Here is a 24,383-nt window from a genome sequence, read left to right on the forward strand (position 1 = left end):
TCTTTGCACCCTTAGGCCAGGCTACTCCATGCCACCTACTCTTTGGCAACCCTACCATTACCCATCACAACTACCTACTGTGATCAGGAGCAGTGTCCCCTTTACTATAAGGACCCACCCCTGAACTTGACCTGTCCATTGCACTACCAAAGGAAAGAAATAAGGAGCCACACTAAGGACACAAGGTTTGACAAGTAGTGGTCCCCAGTGTGGCTCCCTAGCAATACAGCAATTGGGCGGCATGCCGCCCACAAAAAGAACCTAAAAAGGCATTTGTGGCCTACCGACAAATCTGGGCCTGAACAAATCCACGACTGTACCCTAAGCACAAGCCTCTGCTGCCTATCCTAATTCCATAGTAATTACAACATCACTACACACCACACTCTAATCTATCCTTGCTCTGATTCAGGTCTATAAAATATTTATTTTAGTTTCTGTTTCACAAATGAACTGTATGTGAACACAAACATACTTTAGAATATAAACTCCATGCATATTTTATAGATTTTTTTTTCACTTATGTATTTATGTAAGCTTAACATTAATAATAAAACCTTTTTCTCCCTAACAGTGCCTCCAGTAATAAGAGTTTATCCAGAAACTCAGGCTCAGGAGCCTGGAGTTTCTGCCAGCTTGAAATGTCATGCGGAGGGCATACCTAGTCCAAAAATTACATGGCTGAAGAATGGTGTTGATGTAACTCCAAGGCTTTCAAAACAACTCACAGTCCTAGGTAAGGCAGAGATTATTCCTTTTGTAAATCATATCAAACTCTTCTTCAAGTTGACCCCGAGTGAATTCAATCACTAAATTTCTTTCCCATAAAAGTGTTACTTTTACTGTAAACACACACCAGTCTGGGGAAATTTCACATTTCTACAAGTCTATAAAAGCTGACTAGGAAAGCAAGGTAAGGTGCCGATGCATCTTTTTTCTAAATGGAACAAGGGCAGAGAACAAATCAGTATATTGAATTCACTTGGAAACCCTAGTGACTTGGGGATTCCTTTAAACGTGGCAACAAATAAAAATAGAAATATATGCAATTTGCTCTCTAGTATGAGATCTGCAGTAGCATGAAGTCTAAAGGAGAAGGAAAAGTAAAATCACGAGCGGTGCTAAATGTTAGGCACCACCCAAGTGTTTGTAATCACTTATCTGATACCCCAGAGGGTTGTTCCTGTTAGCAGGAAACTGCACCATCCAGGGTTACTTCTCAGCGAGTGATCTTCTTGAGCTCTTTGTTCTTCAGTGGCCCCTTCTCTGCCGACCGCCCACTTGCTCTCGTTAATTTGAGATTTGATCCGCACGAGCGCCTATTTGTGCACGAGCATCTATTCGCCATGCTCACACACATGCGTGCACCCAGACGGTGCCCTAGGCAACTTGGCTGGATTGGCCTGGCTTAAAAACCCTGGGCTGTTGCAGTTTTCTGCTAACAGGAGCACTGGCCCAACATATTAGGTAAGTGATTGGCACCAGGTATCGGCAAGACACTGGGAAACAGTACCGGGTCAAATCGTGTGCACACCGAAGATGCGCCACATCTAGGGGAAGGCGGCAGAAGAGGTATGTGCCATAAAGCAGAACATTTGTTCCACTCTTTGAATTAGCCAAGGAAGAATATACATAGTGTAGTGATGAGCGAATCTGTCCTGTTTTGCCAAAAAATTCACAAAACTGCGTAAAAATTTGTGAAAAAAAATGCAAAAACACATTGAAGTCAGGGGACAATTTTTTCTCACTCCAAATGCAATAAAGTCAATAGGATTTTTTCTATTAGCGACTTTTTTTGTCTCAATGACTTTTTTTGGCCAAATGCATTAAAGTCCATGGGCATTTTTTATTATGGTGACTTTTTTGTCTTGGCGGCAATTTTGTCTTGGCGACTTTTTTGCCGCTGCAAACTTTTTCTCGGCAGATTTATTTTTAGTTTTGAAAAAAAAATTGCAGATGGCAAAATGCTGAAATTTACCGCAAATCCATGCCTGGAGAAAAAATTTGCTTATCACTAGATATACAATAAGATAGAGGGCAGCCCACAGTGTTTTTAACTGAATCAAAAGTTTCTCATACTGCACCAAATGATGTGTCTGTGATTATAGTAGACAAGATCGACTGAATTGGATTTAACCTTATTAAAATATTGCTATGTTGCAGCAAATGGAAGTGAGCTTCATATCGCTAGTGTACGTTATGAAGACACCGGAGCATATACATGCATTGCCAAGAACGAGGTTGGAGTAGATGAAGACATTTCTTCCCTTTTCATTGAAGATTCTGCAAAGAAAACCTGTAAGCACTGACAAAGCCTGATCGACTGTTCTATCTAATTGTACACTGTAAATTTAGTTGTCTTCAGATATTAAAAGACATGTTATTCTGGGAAGACCTGGTGCTTTCCGAATAAGGGGTCTTTCCATATATCGACTAAATAATTATTTAAAGGGGCTATTCACCTTTTAGTATGATGTAGAGAATGATATTCTGAGACAATTTGAAATCAGTTTTCGTTTCTTTTTATTTCAATTTCTAATTAAGCAGCTATCCAGTTTTCAATCCTAGCAAGCCGGTTGCTAGAGCCCAAATTAGCGTAGAAACCATGCATTGATTTGAATGAGAGAGAATGTAATATGAATAGGAAGATGAGTATTAAAAAGTAGCAATAACAATACATGTGTAGCCCTACAGAGCATTCATTTTTTTTAGATGGGATCAGTGACCCCCCTTTTGAAAGCTGCAAAGAGTCAGAAGAAGAAGGCAAATAATTTAAAAAAACTATAAAAAAGAAAAAATGAAGACCAATTGAAATGTTGCTTAGAATTAGCCTAAAGGTTAACTTAAAGGTGAACCACCCTGTTAAACATTAAATAAACCCAATAGGATTGCTATCTTGAAATAAGGATTAGTTATATATTAGTTGGGATCAAGTACAAGGTACTGTTTTATTATTACAGAGGAAAAAAAGGAAATCATTCTGTTTGCTTAAAATAGAGTCTATGGGGCAAATTCACTGAAGCGCGAAGCGGCTAACGCTAGCTAAAATTCGCCAGCATGACGTCATTTCGTTACTTTGCCGATTTACTAACAGGTGCTGGCGTAAATTCGCTAGGGAAGTGGACTAACTCTAGCGCTACTTCACACCCTTACGCCAGGCAAAGTTGCGCCATGGCTACGGGACGTAACTACGCTAATTCACTAACTTGCGCATTTTACTGAAGGTTACCTCTTGCGCCAGACTTGCCTTCGCCACCTCAGACCAGGCAAAGTGCAATAGAGTAGATAGGGCTTGCTTAAAAAAAAAGTCCCAAAAAACGTTGGCGTCTTTTACTTTTTTAAGGGTGATAGGCTGAACAATATCGTAATTTCTACATTTCCTAACATATGGCACCTAAACTATACAGTGGGCACGTGTATAGGGCAAAATAAGAACTCTATTTTATTCTATAAAGCTTTCCCAGGCTTGTGTAGTGTAATGTATTTGCTGCTACATATACATCCATTGTACTTTAACTTGGCGCCGTATGCAAATTAGGCATTGTTAGCGTAACTTCGCTTTGCTTGACAAATTAACGCTAGCGCAACTTCACTACCTTCCGCCTCCCTGAGTGCAACTTCGGATTTTAGTGAATTATCGGCGACCTGGTGAAGTGCAGCAAAGGCGTAGCTTGCATATTTTCGACGCTTAGTGAATTTGCCCCTATGGGTGATGATCTCCTATTAAGCTTTCTGGATAACTGGTTTCCAAATTAATAAAATAAAAGCACAACATAAAAATATTCCGAAATCAGTTTAAACACCAGCCATATATGGGCAATTTCCAGTTAACATGTTAGGCCTGATAGTTGGCATCTCTACTCAGAGGGGGGAAAAAAATGTGCAATCAATATCATGGCTATTAAAAAAATGATTATGAATGATGTTCCCTTTCTTTTTTACTTCTGCAATCCCCTTTCTTACCGTGTTAAGAAAAGCACTTAATAAAGCAAACCAGTTAGCATGTCAGTTCCCTAATAAGTTAAATGACCCACGGTTATTCTTCATACAGATCTATATCATATATATGCCAACGATGTTCTGTTCAAAGGAGGCATTTCGATCTAAATTCTAATTAAATATATAGTTGCCTCCATAAAACGAACTTCATATAAATGGGAATGCTATTAATCTACACATAAAATCAGTTGGCTGCATACATGGTTTATTCATGACATGGGGAATATTAGCTGTGATGGACACTAGAGCCTTTTAATCGCTTGAATTGCCTATTAACTGTACATTTTTTTTCTCTAACGGTTTCCATGCTTGTGATAGCCTAATAATGTATTCAATTTGGCAAGTTCATTAGCAGCTTTGACCTAATGTCAGCACATAGCAGGAATCCATCACCAAAAGCAGTTTCAGCTTTATAAACCTGGTAGATTATTTGCATTCATCTCTGATGAGCCGTGCTGTGGCAAAAACAAGCGACATTAAGTGGGCAGTGATCTTTATCTTAAAATCAGGCAACATGACAAAAAAGGGCGTCACCTTTTGGCTTAAAAAGCAAACGTCTCCAGTTCACTTTCTTCAAAGAAATGAAGACATGACATCGTCTTGCGTCTTCATTATTCTGTAACACAGGCATTTTTAAATTGGTGTCCTGAAACAGTCAATAAGGGTACAAAATTATTCAGCCTCATGATGTAGAAGGCTGTAATAACAGAGTGACTAATATAGAGAACACAGAAATGCTGCTACTGTCATGGGAAAAAAAAATTTTTTTCAAAATGCATCAATTAATACTTCTGCACAGAAATCCGTTTTTTAAAAAGAGCAAACAGATTTTTTTATATTTAATTTTGAAATCTGACATGGGGCTAGACATATTGTCAGTATCCGAGTTGTCCCCAGTCATGTGACTTGTGCTCTGATCTACTTCAGTCCCCTCTGATCAATCCCCAGCAGCCTAACAACCAGGGGTGATTCTGGCCCCTCTGCCGCCTGAGGCAGCATCAGTTGCTGCCACCCCCTCCCCCGTGCGCTTACTTTTTTGCGCCTGAGGGGATCAGGGGGGTCCACAAGGGCGGCAGAGAGGGCCAGTATGCTAGCACAGAGAGCCTAACTGCACTAGAAGAGCCGAATTTCCAGTTTGAAAAACGTAAATTCTGTTTTTTAAAGTACCAGGTGCAACATTTTTGCCGCCCCTGGTACCTAGTGGGGCACTGCCACCTGAGGCGACAGGCTCAACTCGCCTCATTGGCAAAGCACCCCTACTAACAACAGAACAATGGGAAGGTAACCAGATAGCAGCTCCCTAACAGAAGATAACAGCTGCCTGGTAGATCTAAGAACAGCACTCAATAGTAAAATCCAGGTCCCACTGCGACACATTCAGTTACATTGAGTAGGAGAAACAGCCTGCCAGAAAGCAGTTCCATCCTAAATTGCTGGCTCTTTCTGGAAGCACATGACCAATGACCTGGGATGGCTGCCTACACATCAATATTACAACTTCAGGAATGAGATTTTATATTATAGAGTGAATTATTTGCAGTGTAAACAGTGTAATTTAGGAATAAAAAATGTATCATAACAATCATGACAGAATCCCTTTAAACAGAAAAAAAAATAACTATGCCAGAAACTGTTTATTCACAGTTAGTATGACAAGTTCTTATACAATGTTAGGCATGTTATCTTTCAGTGCATTGAATGATGGTCCAACAGTATATGTATTTTTTTTTTAAAAATTCTACTTATTTGTTTATTAAAGCATTCTATTGTGAGGGTTTGTTCTTATATAATGTACAGGAATAATCTCACAACTGTAATTCTGTCTTCTCAACTTCAACTGATAAAACCTATACTTGTCTCATTATTTTGCAATTGTAAAGTATTTTTCAGTTTGATTTTTAAATCTAAATTTTATGTTTCATATTATTTATACAATATCTTTCTTTTCTTTTTCTTTTTTTGTTAATTTCTGACTTTTGGACCTTCTACTGACCTAGTGGCAAACATTCTGTGGAGGGAGGAAGGTAATTATATAACTATTCTCTATAATCTCAAATCCCATTTTTTCAAAAATGTGTTTAATGTGCATACATACAATAGGGGTTTGTGGATAGTGGCCCTATATATATATAAACAAATAGAAGAACATATGGTAATGTTTTATGCTGTATTCAGTGCCATGTTTAAATAAGGGGATTGATAATTCCAAGGGGACCCAGTAAGGAGCCTTGTAGTCTGCATGGTTGGGAAGTTATTGTGCCTGCTGCCCACACCTTGGCACAGGGGTGCAAATTGTGTACCAGTTTAGCGTCACATCTCCTGTTTAAACCTACATTTGCCCATGATAAAGCTGAAGAACATGCTAAAGCCCCTTTACCATTCCCCAGTCCTACCTGGTTAATAGAACCCCAGATAAGCATCTACTTACCCTGACACTATTTAACCAAATTAAATTAACTGTTTTTGGTACAGTGTGGTGACCTAAATTTAAATGTGCGGTTCACCTTCCAACACTTTTTTCAATTCAGTTGGGTTCAGATTGTTCACCAGAAATAAAGATTTTTTCCAAGTACTTTCTATTTTCTATGTGTGACCGTTTGTCTAATATTGAAGTGTAAAGTGCCATTTCCTGGCCACTCCATATTAGCATTACATACGGGGGGATTCCCCGTCCCCGCCCCCTGACCAGATAGTCCCTCCCTCCTAAGCCTTTAAAAGGTACCCCTGGAGCACACTCACCTTGTCTTTTTTCTTTCTGTCCTCACTCTTCTTCTGACCTGAGGGTTTTCTCCTGGTTGGGTTCATTCCCTAAGCCCTCGAGCTTTACAGGTGAATTTGGGCAGAGTGCTATGCCTTCCCCCCATTCGTTTTAAACGTCTGTGTGTAAGGCCTAAGCAGGAGGGACATCCTTACCACAGCACGACTCTGCTTTTCCTGCTGAGAGAGGTGTGACATGGAGGTAACTCTTCAAAGTTGCCTGTGTCACGAGGAGTTCCTTTTCCTTTTCTCTTACTACTGAGACGCGTGCTATTTCCTGTCTCAGTCAACTTCCTGTCCAGCAGCCATCTTGTGGTTGGCATGCTGCGGATCTTTTCTTTCGTATGGGGAGGAGACGACCGCTCCGGTACACAGGGGGTTTCAGAGGCCAATGCGGTCGTTACGATTGCATCGCCTCCTCATTAGCGCCTAGCGCGCTCTCCCTGTGCGCATCCTCGCGCTGGCGGCGGCCATTTTGTGCTTGGCGCACTCTCCAGGCGGCCATGCTTTTTTTTGGAGGGGCGGATTTTAGAGGGCCGGCAGTATAAAAGGCCCTGACAAGGCAGCGCTCGTGCTGCTCACTTCCACCCTCTGCCTTCCAAGGAAAGGTTCGTGCTTCTTTTCTCCCCTCAGCCTTACAGGTAAGATTCTTTTATGGTGGCATCCTTAGCCCTTAAGCATGTGCATTTTTTCATACTCTCTTCTCCTGCTAGGCTTTGTCTTTCTTGCTTCATGGACTCCTCAGCCTCCAATGCCTCTGCCCCCCAAGCTAGGTAGGTCCCTCAATTGGGTTGTTTCTATCTTTCTTGTCTCTCTCTCCTTTTCTAATTAGCTGTCCTCTCTCTCTCTTCCTCAGCTTGCCTGAAGAAGGGACTTCTAGAAAACGCAAAGCCGCTGCTGTCTCCTCTCACCATCCAGAATGCATGGGATGTTTCAACCCTCCTCTTCCGGGCAAAAAATTCTGCAGCACCTGCTGGAAGGATTTCTGCAGTTCAGCCTTTCCTCCTTCAACCAGAGTTACGGAGGTTTGGGAAGATAGCCAGGAGAACTCTCCGTCCAGGGATGCAGTCTGGGACACAGCGGACGCCTCCTCCGAGGAGGAATCGCAACAAGAGAGATTTTCAAATTCTTACATCGATTCAGATGAGGACTCTGAGGGGTCCAGCGGCTCCTTTGACTTATCCTTGGTTTCTCCTCTCATAAAGGCAGTTAAATTGACCCTGGGAGCAGAAGAGGATCCAGAGGGTACAGTATCTCTCAAGGTGCTTCCAAACCCCTCTAAGAGCCGTCAGACTTTTCCTCTCTTCCAAGAGGTCTCGGACCTCATAAAGACGGAGTGGAAAAAGTCAGCCAAAAAAGTGTCATTTCTATCTCAGGGTACGAGATTTTCTAAACTTTATCCTTTTAAGGAATCAGATGTCAAGGATTGGATCGCTGCCCCTGCCGTAGACCCGGCGGTTATCCATTTGGCAAAGAGGACTACCCTACCAATAGATGACAGTTCAGCATTGAGGGATCCTATGGATCGAAAGGCAGAATCAGACCTCAGGAAGAGCTTTCAGGTGGCCGGAGCGGCATGTAAGCCAGCAGTGGCCCTCATTTCGGTGGCCAAAGCTATGTCCTTTTGGATAGAAAGCATTGACAAAGCCCTTTCGGAGGGCGCCGACAAACAAGAAATTTCTTCTAGCCTTGCAGAACTCAAGTTGGCGACCGGATACATCTCTGAGGGGGCAATAGACCTGACTAGACTTGCAGCCCGATCTATGTCCCTTGCGGTTGCAGCACGAAGAGCCCTCTGGCTCAGAACCTGGTCAGCTGACGTCTCTTCAAAGATGAGTCTTTGCACCTTACCCTTTGAAGGGGGACGACTCTTTGGCCCCAGGCTAGATGATGTCATAACCAAGGCCTCGGGGGGAAAAAGCCAATTCTTGCCTCAGGAAAAGAAAGATAAAAAACCCGTGCACTTCAAATCTCCCTTTTTTCGCGGCTCAGGAAAATTCAGGGGCGGACACCAGCAAAACAGGTCTTCTGCAGAGGGGTTCAGACCTTTTCAGTGGAAAAGAGGACAGTCCTCTTTTCAGGGAAACGATAGATCCAGACAGGCACAACCTAGCAAGAAATCCTCCTGACTATCCGTCGGATACCATTGGAGTAGGGGCCAGACTACAGCTTTTTCAAGAACAATGGCGATCTTCCATCACAGACCAATGGGTGTTGGATATCCTGTCGAGAGGATACCGTCTCGAATTCCTCAGGGTTCCTACGGGGAATCAGTTTGTAACTTCAACATTTCCGAAAGAGGGGGAAAAAAGAAGAGCCATAGACCACTATCTGCAGTGGCTTTTAAGGGAGCATGCCATATTACCAGTCCCACAGGAACAAAGGAACAAGGGATATTATTCAACACTGTTCCTAGTAAGGAAGATATCTGGAGGATGGAGGCCTATTCTAGACCTCAAGGTAGTAAACAGATACTTGAGGATCCAGAAGTTCAAGATGGAATCCATCTTTTCCATCATTTCAGCGGTCCTTCCAGGAGACTGGCTCCTCTCCATCGATCTGAGAGATGCCTACCTGCATATTCCCATTGCAAGTTCCCATCAGTGCTTCCTTCGCTTTGCCATTGGGGGAAGACATTTCCAGTTCAGATGCCTTCCGTTCGGCCTGTCCACGGCCCCGAGAGTTTTTTCCAAGATTCTGGTCACCCTCATTGCCCAACTAAGATTGGAGGGAATATCGATCTGGCACTACCTGGACGATATCCTAATATCAGCCAAAGAGGAGAAAACTCTGATCAAGGACAGAGATCGAGTCCTTTCCTATCTGAGATCCCACGGATGGATTATAAATTGGGAGAAGAGCCAACTAGTCCCATCCCAGTCCCTGGTCTATCTAGGAGCCTGGTTCAACACATTGGAGGATTTAGTCTCACTTCCTCCCCAAAAGATCTCGAGTCTGGTCAACTTAGCCTCAGAGACTCTTTCGAAGGACAGGTTGTCGGCCAGGGATCTAATGTCTTTGTTGGGATCCATGACTTCTACCATACCAGTCACAAGATGGGCAAGGTGGCACATGCGTCCAGCCCAGGCCTTATTTCTAGAGCAATGGAACAGGGAACAGAAGGACTGGGAGCAATGGATTTACCTCTCCCAATCATTCAAGAATTCCCTACACTGGTGGACTTCGGAAAGAAACCTAGCGAGAGGGTTTCAACTGTCACAACCTCAATGGAAGATTCTGACTACGGACGCATCATCCCGGGGTTGGGGAGCCCGGTTGGGACCAGAATGGGCACAGGGGCTTTGGCCGTCTCTTCAAACCAATGTCCCCTCGAATATCTTAGAGATACGAGCGGCAAAACTAGCTCTATTCTCTTTCGCCAGAGTCCTAAAGGGATCATCAGTGAAGATCCTCACGGACAATACAAGTGCGGTGGCCTACATCAAGAAGCAGGGAGGAACAAGGAGCAAATCTCTTTTTCAGGAGGTTCAGCCTATAATCCAGTGGGCAGAGAGCAACTTGTCTGCTCTGACGGCGGAACACCTCCCAGGGGTAAGGAATCAGGAGGCAGACTTCCTGAGCCGAAACAGCATCTCAAGCCACGAATGGGCATTGAACAGAGAGGTTTTTCAGAGCATAGTGGGAAATTGGGGTCTACCAGAGTGCGACCTCCTAGCCTCTCACCTCAATGCAAAAGTCCCGAGGTTCTTCTCGAGGAGATATTGCCAGACAGCAGTAGGATCAGATGCTCTACTGCAGACATGGTCCTTCAAGCTGGCGTATGCATTTCCTCCATTCCCTCTAATACTGAGAGTTCTTCAAAAGCTCATTCAGGAGAGAGGAGATCTGATTCTGATTGCACCAAACTGGCCACGCAGGCCTTGGTATCCCCTGCTCCTAAAGTTGTCAACAACTCCTCCTTGGCCACTACCAATGAGGAAGGACTTGCTCAGCCAGGGCCCTATTCTGCATCCGAACCCAGCAGCCCTATCCCTACAGGCTTGGAGGTTGAGCGCAAGAGATTGGCCACACTAGGCCTCCCCAGGGAGGTGGTAGACACCTTACTCAAAGCAAGGAAGTCTTCAACATCTCGCACATACTACAGGATATGGGAAAGATTTATGCTCTGGCGCTCACACAGTGAATATATCTCGGATAACATCTCCCTTCCTCAAGTCTTAGGATTCCTACAGTCAGGTCTGGACAAGGGCCTACAATATAGGACCCTTAGGGTGCATGCCTCAGCTCTGTCAGCTCTATCTGGATCCACTTGGTCTGCAGACCCGACAGTACAAAGATTTTTCAAGGCAGTCTTAAAGATACGACCTCCTGTCACCAAATCTCCTCCGGCATGGAGTCTTCCTTTAGTCCTAAAATCTCTATCAACAACACCGTTTGATCCCTTGGAATCAATATCTACATGGCTACTCACTCTTAAGACTCTATTCCTGCTGGCCATCGCCTCAGCTTGCAGAATAGGAGAGTTGCAAGCCCTCTCTTGTGCCAAGGACATATCTCCTTTTTTCATGACAGGGTTTCTTTAAAACCTACAAGATCCTTCTTGCCGAAGGTAGTCTCCACATTTCATCTGAGAAAAGAGGTGACTCTTCCCATTTTTCCGGAGAATTTGGAAAACTCAGAGGAATTAAGGAAGATAGACCCAGTCATCTGCCTAAGACGTTATCTGGAAGTTTCGGCTGCCTTCAGAAAGTCAGATACTCTTTTTGTTATTCCAGCTGGGAGTAGAAGGGGGCAGGCCGCTGCCTCTTCTACCATCAGTAGATGGATTTCCTTGTGTATTTCCAAGGCCTATGAAATACAGGGCAAGCTAGCTCCGGAGGGTTTAAGAGCCCACTCTACTAGGGCTGTGTCAACATCCTGGGCAGCATTGGCAGATGTTCCTACCCCACACATCTGTGAGGTGGCCTCCTGGGCTTCGGCACGAACCTTTGTGAAACATTACAGGTTGGATATGTCCTCCTCGAGCAATCATTCCTTTGCTACTGGAGCTCACTTGGCCTTTACGACTCAATAAAACCCTTGCATATTAGTGGAAATTTTACTTCTCATTTTTTTTACCCACCCCTTGCTTAAGGGACATGGCTATATACATCCGTATGTAATGCTAATATGGAGTGGCCAGGAAAAAGAAGAATTCCTACCATACTTACCGTAATTCTCTTTTCCTGGCCACTCTCCATATTAGCATTTCCCACCCCTTTTTGTGAGTACAGATGCTTTTTATTAGACAAGGTGAGTGTGCTCCAGGGGTACCTTTTAAAGGCTTAGGAGGGAGGGACTATCTGGTCAGGGGGCGGGGACGGGGAATCCCCCCGTATGTAATGCTAATATGGAGAGTGGCCAGGAAAAGAGAATTACGGTAAGTATGGTAGGAATTCTTCTTTTTTTCACCTTCTAAAGCAGCTCTGGGAGGGGGGGGGTCGCCGACCCTGTAAACTGTTCTAAACTGATTCATTTAGTTGAAACATTTCTTTTCTTTGTCCCTGCTGAGCATAATCCCTGAGTTTCATTACAAGCAGCTGTTAGAATTGATACAATAGTTGCTAATACTCCAGAGATGCCGCTGAGAAATGGATCAACTGCTGCAAAATTGTAAAAAGTTTGTAAAAAAGAGTCTGCACCTGAATTATTGAGCCGCCAGAATGAAGCACCAGAGACAGGGACATTAAACTTTAAGTTTAGATTTTGGAAAAACGGTAAAAAATAAAAAATGGAAGGTAATTGAAAAAAGTCTTTATTTCTGGTGAATGACCTGAAAACAGTTGAGCTGAAAAGTGTTTGGACTGCCACCCATTAGAAAGATTAAAAAAAAATTTTTTGCATTTAAATTTAGTCTCAATTATGCTATTAAGAAAAAAAGTTCTTTGTGTTTGTCAAATATACACTATATTTTAGTGTCATTTACTGATTGAGTTCTTAGAGTAATCACAAATAAATTACATTTGCTAGTAAACCCATTATTAGATAGAAGCAATTAACATAGCAAAGTCATGTATCTATCAAGTTTAACCTTTTGTCTAATTGATTTAGAGTAAGGCAAAAATAACCAACTTAAGTCTCTACAATTTCATTCTTTACTCAAATGGCAGACCAGTCCCTTTATCGTCTTGGTAAGGGGCGGATTTATCAAGGGTCGTAGTGAAAATTCTAATTTAAAAAAATTGAATTTCGAGCTAATTTTTGGGTACTTTGACTAGGGAATTAGACATTTCAAATTTCTAAATTTATCATGTACTGTCTTTTTAAAAATTCGACTTCGACCATTCGTCATCTAAAACCTGCCGAATTGCTGTTTTAGCCTATGTGGGACCTCTAGAACCTATTTAGAGTCAATTAGTGGACTTTGAAAATTCGAAAGGTTTTTTTTTTAAAAAAAAAAAAACTTTGAATCGAATTTGATCGAATGAGCTATTACTTCAATTCGTACGATTTGAAATAGATCGAAAACGGACCTGTTTGGCCAAAAAAAACCTTTGATTTAATTTCGGTTGGTCTTTTTGAATTTCGAAGTTTTTCAAATTCAAAATTCAACCCTTGATTAATCCGCCCTTAAGATTACCTGGGTGTTCTTATATTGTTTGTAATTTGTTCTGTGTTTCTAAAGATGACCGGACCCATTAGTTGTGGATAGGTACTCGAAAAATCTTTGTAGGGCTGCCTCCTGTCAGACAGTCCAGCAGAACAAACCAAGTACTATTTGCTCCCAAGGAAATACCACTTGGCTCAGTGCTGCTCACCTCCTTAAACAACCACCCTCTTCTCTTGCTCCCTGCTGGTCCCTTTTTCCCAGACGCCCCACAATGCAAAGGCAGTGATGGGAGATGATTAGCCAGAAATATAAATCCCCTATGCACACCCATATTCTCCTTACTGCTCCTTTTAATAGAAGCAAATCCTTCCCCCTTCCCCAAACACGCAGGTAAAAGCCAATCACAGTGCTGGACCTACGGGTAGGACTAGGCAGAATAGGTACATACCTAGGGTCCTAGACCCTCCTACGTCTGTTGCACCCCAGGCACATGCCTCTTCTGTCATCCCTAGTTCTGGCCTTGCAATCCAGTTTTTACAAGGACTGTCGAGCACAAAACCATCTGGGTTCTAAAGTACAGACAAAATTCTACCAATATAATCTCAGAATTGAGTAAACTCTCAACCAGGGGCGCTCCACCAATGAGGCGAGTTGAGCCACTCGCCTAAGGCGGCAGCGCCCCCCTGGTTGCCAGAGGCGGCAAAAATGCGGACGTTTTCACGAAAATTTCTTGAAATTTGAACGTTATCACGAAAAAAGAGAGCAATTCGAACATTTTCACGAAAAATTCAAGCAATTCGAAAGTTTTCACGAAAAAAATCGACCAATTCGAACCTTTTCATGAAAAAATCGAGCATTTAGAAAGTTTTCACTTAAAAATCATGAAAATTGGAAAATGAAGCCGGCAAATTTTTGCTGGAGATTCGTGAATTTATTTGCCAGAGGCGAAACTCGGGAATTCAATGTGAATACATGCCAGGCGAATTTATTCGCCCATCACTAGACTTGTTGCATTCGTTTTGTCGCTGGGTGTCGTTCTGATGGAAAACGCTTGTGGAGTTCTACCCTTAGGGGCATATTTATCAAGGGTCGAATTTCATATTGAAAAAACTTCATAATTCGAATTCAAAAAGACCAACCGAAATTAAGTCAAAGAATCATATGAATCGAAGGAACAGCGCATTCGTTCAAATTCGATTCAAAGTTTTCCCCCCCAAAAAACTTACATTTTTTAAAGTCCACCAATTGACTCCAGGTGGGTTCAAGGAGGTCTCCCATGGTCTAAAACAGCAAGCGAATGGTTGAAGTCGAATTTTTAAAGAGACTGTACATGATAAATTTCAATATTCAAATTTTCTAATTCTTTTCAAATTCAAATCGAATTTGGACTATTCCCTAGTCGAAGTACACAAAAAATAGCTCGAAATTCGCCTCGACCTTTGATAAATCTGCCCCTTAGTGTGAGTAACTAGAAAATCTATTGACCTCAACTTTTCTTCAGATCTTCCTGGGCAGACATAATATTGGAGCTGAATTCCTGCTGTTGTATTTTGACCAAACATACATTTTTTTTCAAGGGACTTCAAAAGCCAGACTCCCTTTCATGCACATGCTTGTCTGTTAACAGGCAAGTTAGATAAAGAGTCTTCAATCAATATGTTTTGCTGAACTCCTGCCATTTAACACTTGACTGATTCTTAAAGATGTAATAAGGCAAGAACAAAGATATCCCTGGTGTGTGCCATTTCTACTTCACAGCCTCTGAAGCTTTTTGAATAGATCAGTTATTTGTCTTCACCCCCACACACAGACTGCAGTATGGCTGACCTAAATTGCCCCCTCTATGTTATAATTTTAAGGGATACTGTCATGGGAAAACATGTTTTTTTTCAAAATGCATAAGTTAATAGTGCTGCTACAGCAGAATTCTGCACTGAAATCCATTTTTCAAAAGAGCAAACAGATTTTTTTATATTCAATTTTGAAATCTGACATAGGGCTAGACATATTGTTAATTTCTCAGCTGCGTCCAGTCATGTGACTTGTGCTCTGATAAACTTCAATCACTCTTTACTGCTGTACTGCAAGTTGGAGTGATATCACCCCCTCCATTTCCCCCCCACAGCAGCCTAACAACAGAACAATGGGAAAGTAACGAGATAGCAGCTCCCTAACACAAGATAACAGCTCCCTGGAAGATCTAAGAACAACAATCAATAGTAAAAGCCAAGTCCCACGGAGATTGATTCAGTTACATTAAGAAGGAGAAATAATAGCCTGCCAGAAAGTAATTCCATCCTAAAGTGCAGGCACAAGCCACATGACTGGGGCAGCTGGGAAACTGACAAAATGTCTAGCCCCATGTCAGATTTCAAAATTGAATATAAAAAATCTGTTTGCTCTTTTGAGAAATGGATTTCAGTGCAGAATTCTGCTGGAGCAGCACTATTAACTGATGGGTTTTGGAAAAAAACATGTTTTTCCATGACAGTATCCCTTTAAGTCTATTCCATATTCAGAACAGCACAACACTGGTAGGACAGACTTTAAGATGTGCAGTTAATTTGCTTGCATGCCTTGAGGACCATCCATGAGTAGTGTTGCCACCCGGCCGGTATTTTACCGGCCTAGCCAGTAAAACACCAGCCAAGGCCGGGGCCGGTATTACAAATTTACCGGCAATGTAGCTGCCGGTAAATTTGTAATACACTTAAAAAAAGCCCGTGGCCTGCTCCCAGCCTGCGCCAAACTTACCTTTTTTCCTGGGCTTCTTGCCAAATTCATGCGTTTGGCTCCGCCCCCTTTGACGTCACAATCCGGCCAGCCAATGTCGCACCCCGGCCCCGTCCCCTTTATCGCCACGGTCCGCCCCTTTAAGACCGCCCCTCCACCTACCGGTAAAGGTTATTTTAAAAGGTAGCAACCCTATCCATGAGGTGAAAGTCCCTTCTCTTCTGTTCCAAAGCAACATTGCCTCATGAGGATTAGTTTTAATGTATACTTTTGAGGTTCATGTTCTGAAAAACTGATATTTTATGCTTCACATAACTGCAAAAACCAGGCAGTGCATCAAGGCTGGTGTGTAGGATGTGGACAGCCAGTTTGAGAGGCCTGGGTTATATTTTTTAATTCTGCCCATTTCCTCTACAGGATTGAGTGTGGGGAACATGTTTTATGTTTTTTCTGATGATGGAATCACAATAATTCAGCCAAGAGAATGTGAGATCCGGAGGCAGATGAAGCCTACTGAGAGGATCCTTACAAGTTTTGTAAGTAGAATTAATTCTTTTCAACGTCTTCTTCTTTTTTTTAAGTTTCTGTTAGTCTGTGCAAAGGAATAGTGTTCTTTTATCTAGTTTTTAAAAGCAGCATTTGGACCAATAAAGCATTTCCACATTTGCCAATTTTCCCGACACCTTGAGGATTGTGTCAAGTTTGAAAGTTCAACATTCCTAACATTCTTAGCAGTCTTAACTTCACAGACTTTTTGAATGTTAAAGTTTGAGTTAATTTTCTTTATTTAAACATTTTTAAAGGTTCTTTAAACCTTACTATGAGAAATATACATTTTAACTATGAGAAATTTGGCAGTAGGATGTGCTTGCTCATTATATTAATGTTTGGGTAACCCCAGGGCAGCAATCAGGGGGGCACAGGGAGTACCCCTATACTGGGCCCAGGCCTAAAGTGGGCCCGACTGTGCTGCACTTATCTAAAGAGCGGGGCCCCCCTTGACAGCGCCAAAGCTGTGCCGCCTCTTCCGAAGTCCTGAACCTCCCAAACAGCCGAAAAGCCTAAGTCCCAAACAGCCGAAGCCACGAAAAGACTCAAAGTCACCAAACGAGCCAAAGTTGATGTCCGGTAGCCGTGAAAAGACCCTAAGTCACTAAATGAGCAGAAATTTAAGTCCTGAAGCCACAAGTTCAGTTCTACTGAACACCAATGTGTGTTTTTTCTATTTTTTTTAACCCCTACCCACCAATTAATTTTTTTAATACTCTATAGTATTAAACCTCTGCCACCAATATTTTTATTTTTTAAATATTCTCTGGGGCCCCAATGTTTTTTTTAACTTGCAAGGGGGGCCCTGGCACCAATGAATTTGTAAAGAAACTTTTATGGGTGGCCCTGGCGCCAATCTTTTTTTTAACTTATAGGGGGGCCCTGGTCAACAATTATTTTTTTCTAACTTATAGGGGGCCCTGACCATCAATGTCTTTTTTAACTTGTGTGTGGGGGTGTTTACCGTTTTTTAACGCTGATGTCTGTGTGGTATTTTAACTGTGGTGTGGGCGGGGCCTGGGGTTGGGCAGGGCCCAGGGAGCCCCAAAAATGTTGTTGTATGGGGCTCTGTGATTTCTAATAGCGGCCCTGGGTAACCCTGATGATAAATGTACAGTCTATGAAATTGTTTGCATTCAGTAGAACTGAGCCTCTGCTTATTATTGGAGTTTGAAATATTCTACAAACTGTGATATAACTATAGAGGAAGCAGACGCCATAGCCACAGTGGGCCTGGAAAACAGGGGGGCTCCAACCATGGGGTGGCTTCCTCTATAATTCAAAGTATTCTTCTCAGGAAAAGAGAAGCAGGAAGGTAAGAGAGTGAGCTGGAGGGGTTTTTTTCAGCACTAGATTTAAAAATATCAACATGAGGCTTTAATTATTCTCTAATGGCTTTTTTTCTATATACGTGCTAGATGCCTTTTATCTAGTAAAATGAAATTATGTCTAGGAAAGAGGCTCATCATCAGATGCTCCTGGATAGTATGCCTCTTACATGGCATTGCATTTACATCTGCCATTGGGCACCTCTGTGTTCCATACCAAAAGGCTCAAATAGTTTACGATGCTACAAACTGAAGGCAAGGGGGCCTTGTGAATTATTATATTGACACCAGTGTTCAGGACTTCTGTTCCTTGCCCTCAGCATTAGAAAGAAACTGAGAGATACATACTTTTCAAAGGAAAACTCACCATATAATACACACAACTCAAAAAATTATATGTATGCACCCCAGGGAAAAAGAAGGGAACCACAATCATATATGACCTGTTGATGCAAAAACCTAAAGAGAAACTGTACTCGGCAATAGCAACAGACTTAAACATGCCACTGACTTCAGAACTATGGGAACGCTTATACGCACACGCCTCAAAATTCTCAAAGGGGCTCAACCATCATGAACTATCAGCAAAGATAATGTACAGATGGTACATGACCCCCAATAAGAATACAGAAAGCTGTCCCAAACGCATCACACCTCTGCTGGAGGTGCCAAGCGGAAACGGGAACCTCATTACATATATGGTGGTCTTCAGTAACGTAACTAGAGGGGGGCGGCCCTGGCGCGGGACGTGCAGCCGGGGCCCCCGCCCCCCTCCGTACGGCCGGAACTCCATCGAAGTCAGTGGCGTGCAAGCTGCCGGGGGGCCCTGAGGGGGTGCGGGCCCTGGCCCAATCGCACCCCCTGCTCCCCCGGTAGTTACGCCACTGGTGGTCTTGCCCCATAGCACTGCAGTATTGACACACTGTAAACCAACTCCTAAAAAGAACTACAGGGATGAAACTCTTGTTCCACTCAGCTCTGTTTTTACAAGGCTATTGCACCCAACAGAAGGACAAACACACTAAAAAGGCAATTGTACAAATACTTCTGACTAGCAGGAATTTACTAGCAAAAAGCTGGAAGAAGGACTCGCTCCCGGCAATAACAGAAATAAAAAATGAAATAGATCACATGCAACTATATGAACGGACATTCAACCAATCCCATCTTAAACCAGGCTGGTAGGAAATCCAGACCAAGTCAAAAGGCAATACTTACACCCAATCCCAATTACCATAAAACTTGGTGCTTCAACTCAGCATAGCTATGAGAAAACCAATGACTGGGGATAAACAGGTTTGATACTTGATGAAACACGAAAAATAAGACTTACCTTGGGGAAAAAGTAAAGCCAGCTCTCCTGTGCCCTTAACCTTCTCCTCCTTCCTCTCTCTTCCTTTCTTCAGTTCCATAAATCTGTAAAGAAAAAGTATATTGTAAAAAATCCTATAAAATGTTAATAAAAAAAATTATATGTATGTATATATTTTTTTGACATGATAAAAGAAAGTGTAATTGTAGGCATCTTTCCAATATAAATTTCCTTTCCAGTTGCCTGGACTACAGAAACAATGTATTAGAACCAGAAATCAGGACTCTGCAGCCTCCAGTTCTCACAGTGCCTTGTGTGCTTAGCTTTTTCCCTTTTATCAGGTTTATTATTCATAGAACACGCACGGCTTTGTGAGAAATGGCATCTCAGCTGACTAGAAATACCCTTTCTACTTTAAATTTACAAGTAATCTGCCTCCTCATGTTAAAATTCAGTAGAATTTTTAAACTGCTTTGGAAATTTTTCTTTCTGGCCAAAAAGTCTCTACACAAAGTCCCTATTATGTTGTAATTATAAGGTAAAGTATACAGGCATTATTACCAAGGATAAATAAATTCAGTTCTTTTGATAAAATAAAAATAAATACATGTATGTGATTTATCCAAAAGGCTCCAAATTAAGTCCCATAGACTCCATTGTACCCAAATAATTCAAATGTTTTCATTTATTTCCTTTTTCTCTGTAATAATAAAATAGAACCTTGTACTTGATCCAAACTAAGATATAATTAATCCTTATTGAAAGCAGAACCAGCCTATTGGGTTTATTTAATGTTGACATAATTTTCTAGTAGGTTTAAAGGGGAAGTAAAGTCTAAAATAGAATAAGGCTAGAAATGCAAAATAATTCTCCAAATAGAATCCCAGTTTATCTGTTGAAATCTGGCTCCATGATCTTTGTCCCTGCAGCTGGATTTGGAAACAATAAAGGGGATGTAATGGCAAAAATAAAATCCAATACAAATCTCTACACAGTCGCCGACTGCTCTACAGGGAAACAAACAAAGCTGCTTGAGTTCTGCATGGCTGGGAAGTAAGGCAGGGGCTCCCCCTGCTGTTCAAAAGTATGATTGTTTCCCTGCAGAGCAGTTAGGGACCATCTGACAATTCCTATCCACAGCAGTAAATGAAGGGAGAATTTCACTGCATACTGTCAGGTTTCTTATAGAAAGGGTACACATTTTTTAATTAATTAATATATTGGCAATAGGTTTCTTTTTCATTAAAGGAAGTAAAAATGGGATTTTATTTTTTGCCTTTACATGCCCTTTAAGGTAGGAAGATCCAAATTATGCAAAGATCCATTATCTTGAAAAACCCAAGTCCCCAGCATTCTGTATAACAGGTCCCATAAAAGTCTAAAAGTAGAAATTTGTCTGCTAAATTTTTTCGGACTGCCATAGATATAGTGAAATTCAGTTATTCTCATTTCAGTGTGAGTGTACTGACATATTACACCTAAGGGAAATCTTGTTCAAAGATCACAAAGAAGTAATGTCACAATTAGAAGATCCAACAATGTTACAATCTTTAAGACTTTGATTAGGGCCCTCCCCCTAGTTGTCATTTAAGTGTATGCAAATGCTACAAGATGCATTTCATTAAAATACAAATGTATACTTGAAATGTTCTCTTCTGGGGATTGACTATTAGGGACATGCGTTTGTGTATGCCTGTGAGAGTGATGTAGGACACAACAAAGCAAATTCCATGCATTTTATTTGCCTGTGTGTGTGTACAATAAGTGTTATATGTCAAACAACACTTTACGACAATATATTACGACAATCTGTACATCCTGTTTTATTTTCTTAGGAAGAAATGTGTGAAAAAGCGGACGCTGATCAGTTTTGCCAGTGGTCTTCTGCTATCAATGTGAGAAACAAGTTTATTTATGTTGCGCAGAATACACGCAACAGAATTCTGTTAATTGACATCCAGATGCAGAAGGTGAAGCAGGTTGGTACAAATCAATTACATTCCTCAATCAGTTTGCTTATGACAATTTTAACATTCCCTTTGGTTTTAGAGCTAAACAGTGGATTGAGGGGCCTAGCTATGTGGGACAAGAACAATAATGACAAATTAACCTTTTGTTATAATTATATTGCAGGCGATACAGTACCGACCCCAAAAAAAATCAGAGTGGCCACTAGTGATGGGCAAATAGATTTGGCAGGCACAAATTTGCAGCGAAAAATCCGCCGCAACAAAAAAAATTGTCATGCGTCAGAATAGTCGGCAAAATTATTCGGATGCCCATTGACTAATGCATTTGGACAAAATAGTCACGCATATAAAAATTGTTGCATGCGTCAAAATTATGTAGACACCCATTGACTTTAATGTGTTTTGCACATTTTTTACAGTTTTCGTAAACTTTTGCGGTAAATTCGCAAATTTTTCAGCGAATTGAAACGGTAAAGATTTACCCATCACTAGTGGCCACTAGAAAGAGCCAGGGCTGACTGTTTCTGTAACCCCCCACCACCACCACCCAAGAGCATAAACAATTACATGGGGTGGGGAGTTTACTAGTAGTGATGGGCGAATAAATTAGCCTGGCAGTAACTCAAGGCGAATTTCTGAGTTTCGCCACCGGCGAATAAATTCACGAATCTCCCGCAAAATTAGCCAGGGAAAATTTCCGATCTTTATATGAAAACTTTCACGTTTTTTTGTGAACTTTCCGATATCACGATTTTTCGTTTCCGTTTCGAACAATTTTCGGTGAAACGGGAGAAATTCGCCCATCACTATTTACTAGAGATTCCAGCAATATCATTTTACTAGCTATCCCAATGAATTTAGGACAGGGGAAGGAGATGTCAAAGACAGGGCCAGATTTAATCTGAGGTGTCCTCCATCGCCCCCTCCCTCATACCTTCCAACTGTCGTGGTTTCCTGATTTTGTCAGCTCACCTCACAGTCCAGGATTTCTTACTGAAGTCTCTGTTTCCATGTACTGACGAAAAAGATACAAAGTTTCTAAAATGTAATTAAAATAAGAGGCTTTTTGGAGAGCCCAGAACACTGTCCTGCTGGACTTCTATAAATTTGTAACAATTTAAGATAAACAAAGAAACAATTGTAACAATTGAAAACAAACAAGTCTTTTGGGGAAACTGTGACTCGCATATTTTAGCAGGGTCTGGTTAGATGTAGGTCTTATAAACCCATACTGATGTATTGGCTAGCTCAAAATTAAAGGATTATTTCTTTATTGTTAATAAGAACAATTATTTTATTAATTCCATGGTAGTACAGGTATGGAATCCCTTATCAGTAAAGTTATATGAGAAAGAAATATGAGATAACCATCTTCCAAAGCCTCCGTTATGAGCAAATATTTCTAATTTTAAAAATCTATATTCCTACCTTGTACTTGATCCTAACGAAGCTGCATGGTGCAATACATGTTTCAAGTTTATCAGAGCCACATGACTGGGGGTTGCTGGGAAACTGACAATATGTCTTGCCCCATGTCAGATTTCAAAATTAATATAAAATCTGTTTGCACTTTTGAGAAATGGATTGCAGAGCAGAATTCTGCTGGAGCAGCACTATTAACTGGTGCCTTTTGGGGGGGGGGGGAAATTCCCCATGACAGTATCCCTTTAATGTACTTTAATCAATTAACCATCTAGAGGCCATTGACTTGTAAATGAACTGGACAGGTTTTAGGTGGCGAATATTCGAGTTACATTTGAGTTACTTTTTGTCAGGGTCGAGATGTGATAAATCTCACATTCAAATTCAAATTGGTGATTTAAATTTCGAATTTGTGAGTTTTGACCCATATAATTTTTTTACCATTTGAACCTTAATAAATCTGACCCAACATCCGAGCTCCTAAGAGAAGAGGCCAGATGGATCTTCCAGTTAGGCACTAGAGAAACCCCAAGTATTACATTTTTAATTTGTCATATCATGTCTTGTATGAGAACAGTTTGTGCATTTTCAACTTATTTTCTTTAAGTTTTTTTAACTTCGAAATTCGACCATTAGTAACTCTGCCCTTAATTGTCCCTGGTGACACAAAATGCGTAAGGCTGTTTCCTTTTAATCATAATGTAAAATAAAAATGTATTTTTAGCTATGAACAATGGCTCCTGAATTCCACGTTTCGATTCAGATTCGTGCCTGCCTGTTACTACTCTACAAGCTGCATGGTGGCAAAACTATAGTACTGAGTTTATTTAATGTTTAAATGATTTTAAGCAGATAGAAGATATAGTTCTCCAAATTACAGAAAGATCACTTATCCAGAAAATCCCCAGTCCGAAGTATTCTGGAAAAGAGATTTTACATCTATTATGTATTGAACCTTTTTAACATTTAAACAAAAAGAGAACAATTTTAAAATGTTTTTTTTCCTGTTTATAATATGTGTTGAAGTTTTGTGTATATTTTGATTCTTTGGTATATTTGATTTTTTTGAAGTCTATAGGTGTTGATCCTTTTCCAGCCAAATTATTTTATGATAAATCTCATGATCAAGTCTGGGTTCTTAGCTGGGGAGACGAAAGGAGATCTCATCCTACATTGCAGGTAAATGGAAACTGTATGTGTACTTTACATGGTAGGTCCAAAATTACCATTCCACAACTTTCCAATTGTATATGATATTCAAAAACGGGAACCCTATTTCTACACAATTAATTAATACTTTTGCCATCTCTCAATTGTAATCTAATCTAATTGTAATCTATCTATGTCTTTGGGCATAATTTTCGAGGCAAAACTTGGAGAAAAATGTTGCATATCACTATTTACTGTATCCCTTACTTGTAGTAGCTAAGCAGATATCGGCAAGTGAACCATTCTTGCTGTAAACAATTCATCTTTTATTTTTCTAAGCAAAATCTCCCCATTACTGATGTACCACATCATTTTTACAGCATTTTTTTGCACTGTGTCTAGAAGTAGTGGCCTATAAATGGAAATCTTTTCTAACTATGTGCCATTCCCCCAGCAACACCAAGGGGGCTATTTACTGAACTACGAATGCAAAAATCACAAAAAAAACGTGATTTTTTTTATTAAAATCTAACTTTTCAAAAAATCACGAATTTTTTCAGAATTTATTAAACCCCGAGGATGGAAAAGTCTGAATGGTTGCATATAAGTCACTG

At 41.1% G+C, this 24,383-nt stretch overlaps 1 protein-coding gene across 1 annotated transcript in view; it reads left to right on the forward strand.

Moving 5' to 3' along the window:
* The window catches only part of fstl4.S (follistatin like 4 S homeolog), a 319,855-nt gene that overhangs the window by 284,702 nt on the left and 10,770 nt on the right, over positions 1–24,383 (forward strand). Inside the window, exons 9-14 of the mRNA XM_041588013.1 lie at positions 575–736; positions 2,164–2,298; positions 5,997–6,023; positions 16,457–16,575; positions 21,064–21,207; positions 23,692–23,799. Coding sequence (XP_041443947.1) covers positions 575–736; positions 2,164–2,298; positions 5,997–6,023; positions 16,457–16,575; positions 21,064–21,207; positions 23,692–23,799 — 695 coding nt within the window. The remainder of the gene's footprint in view (positions 1–574; positions 737–2,163; positions 2,299–5,996; positions 6,024–16,456; positions 16,576–21,063; positions 21,208–23,691; positions 23,800–24,383) is intronic.

This window comes from Xenopus laevis, chromosome 3S (assembly GCF_017654675.1).
Source record: "Xenopus laevis strain J_2021 chromosome 3S, Xenopus_laevis_v10.1, whole genome shotgun sequence".
NCBI lineage: Eukaryota > Metazoa > Chordata > Amphibia > Anura > Pipidae > Xenopus > Xenopus laevis.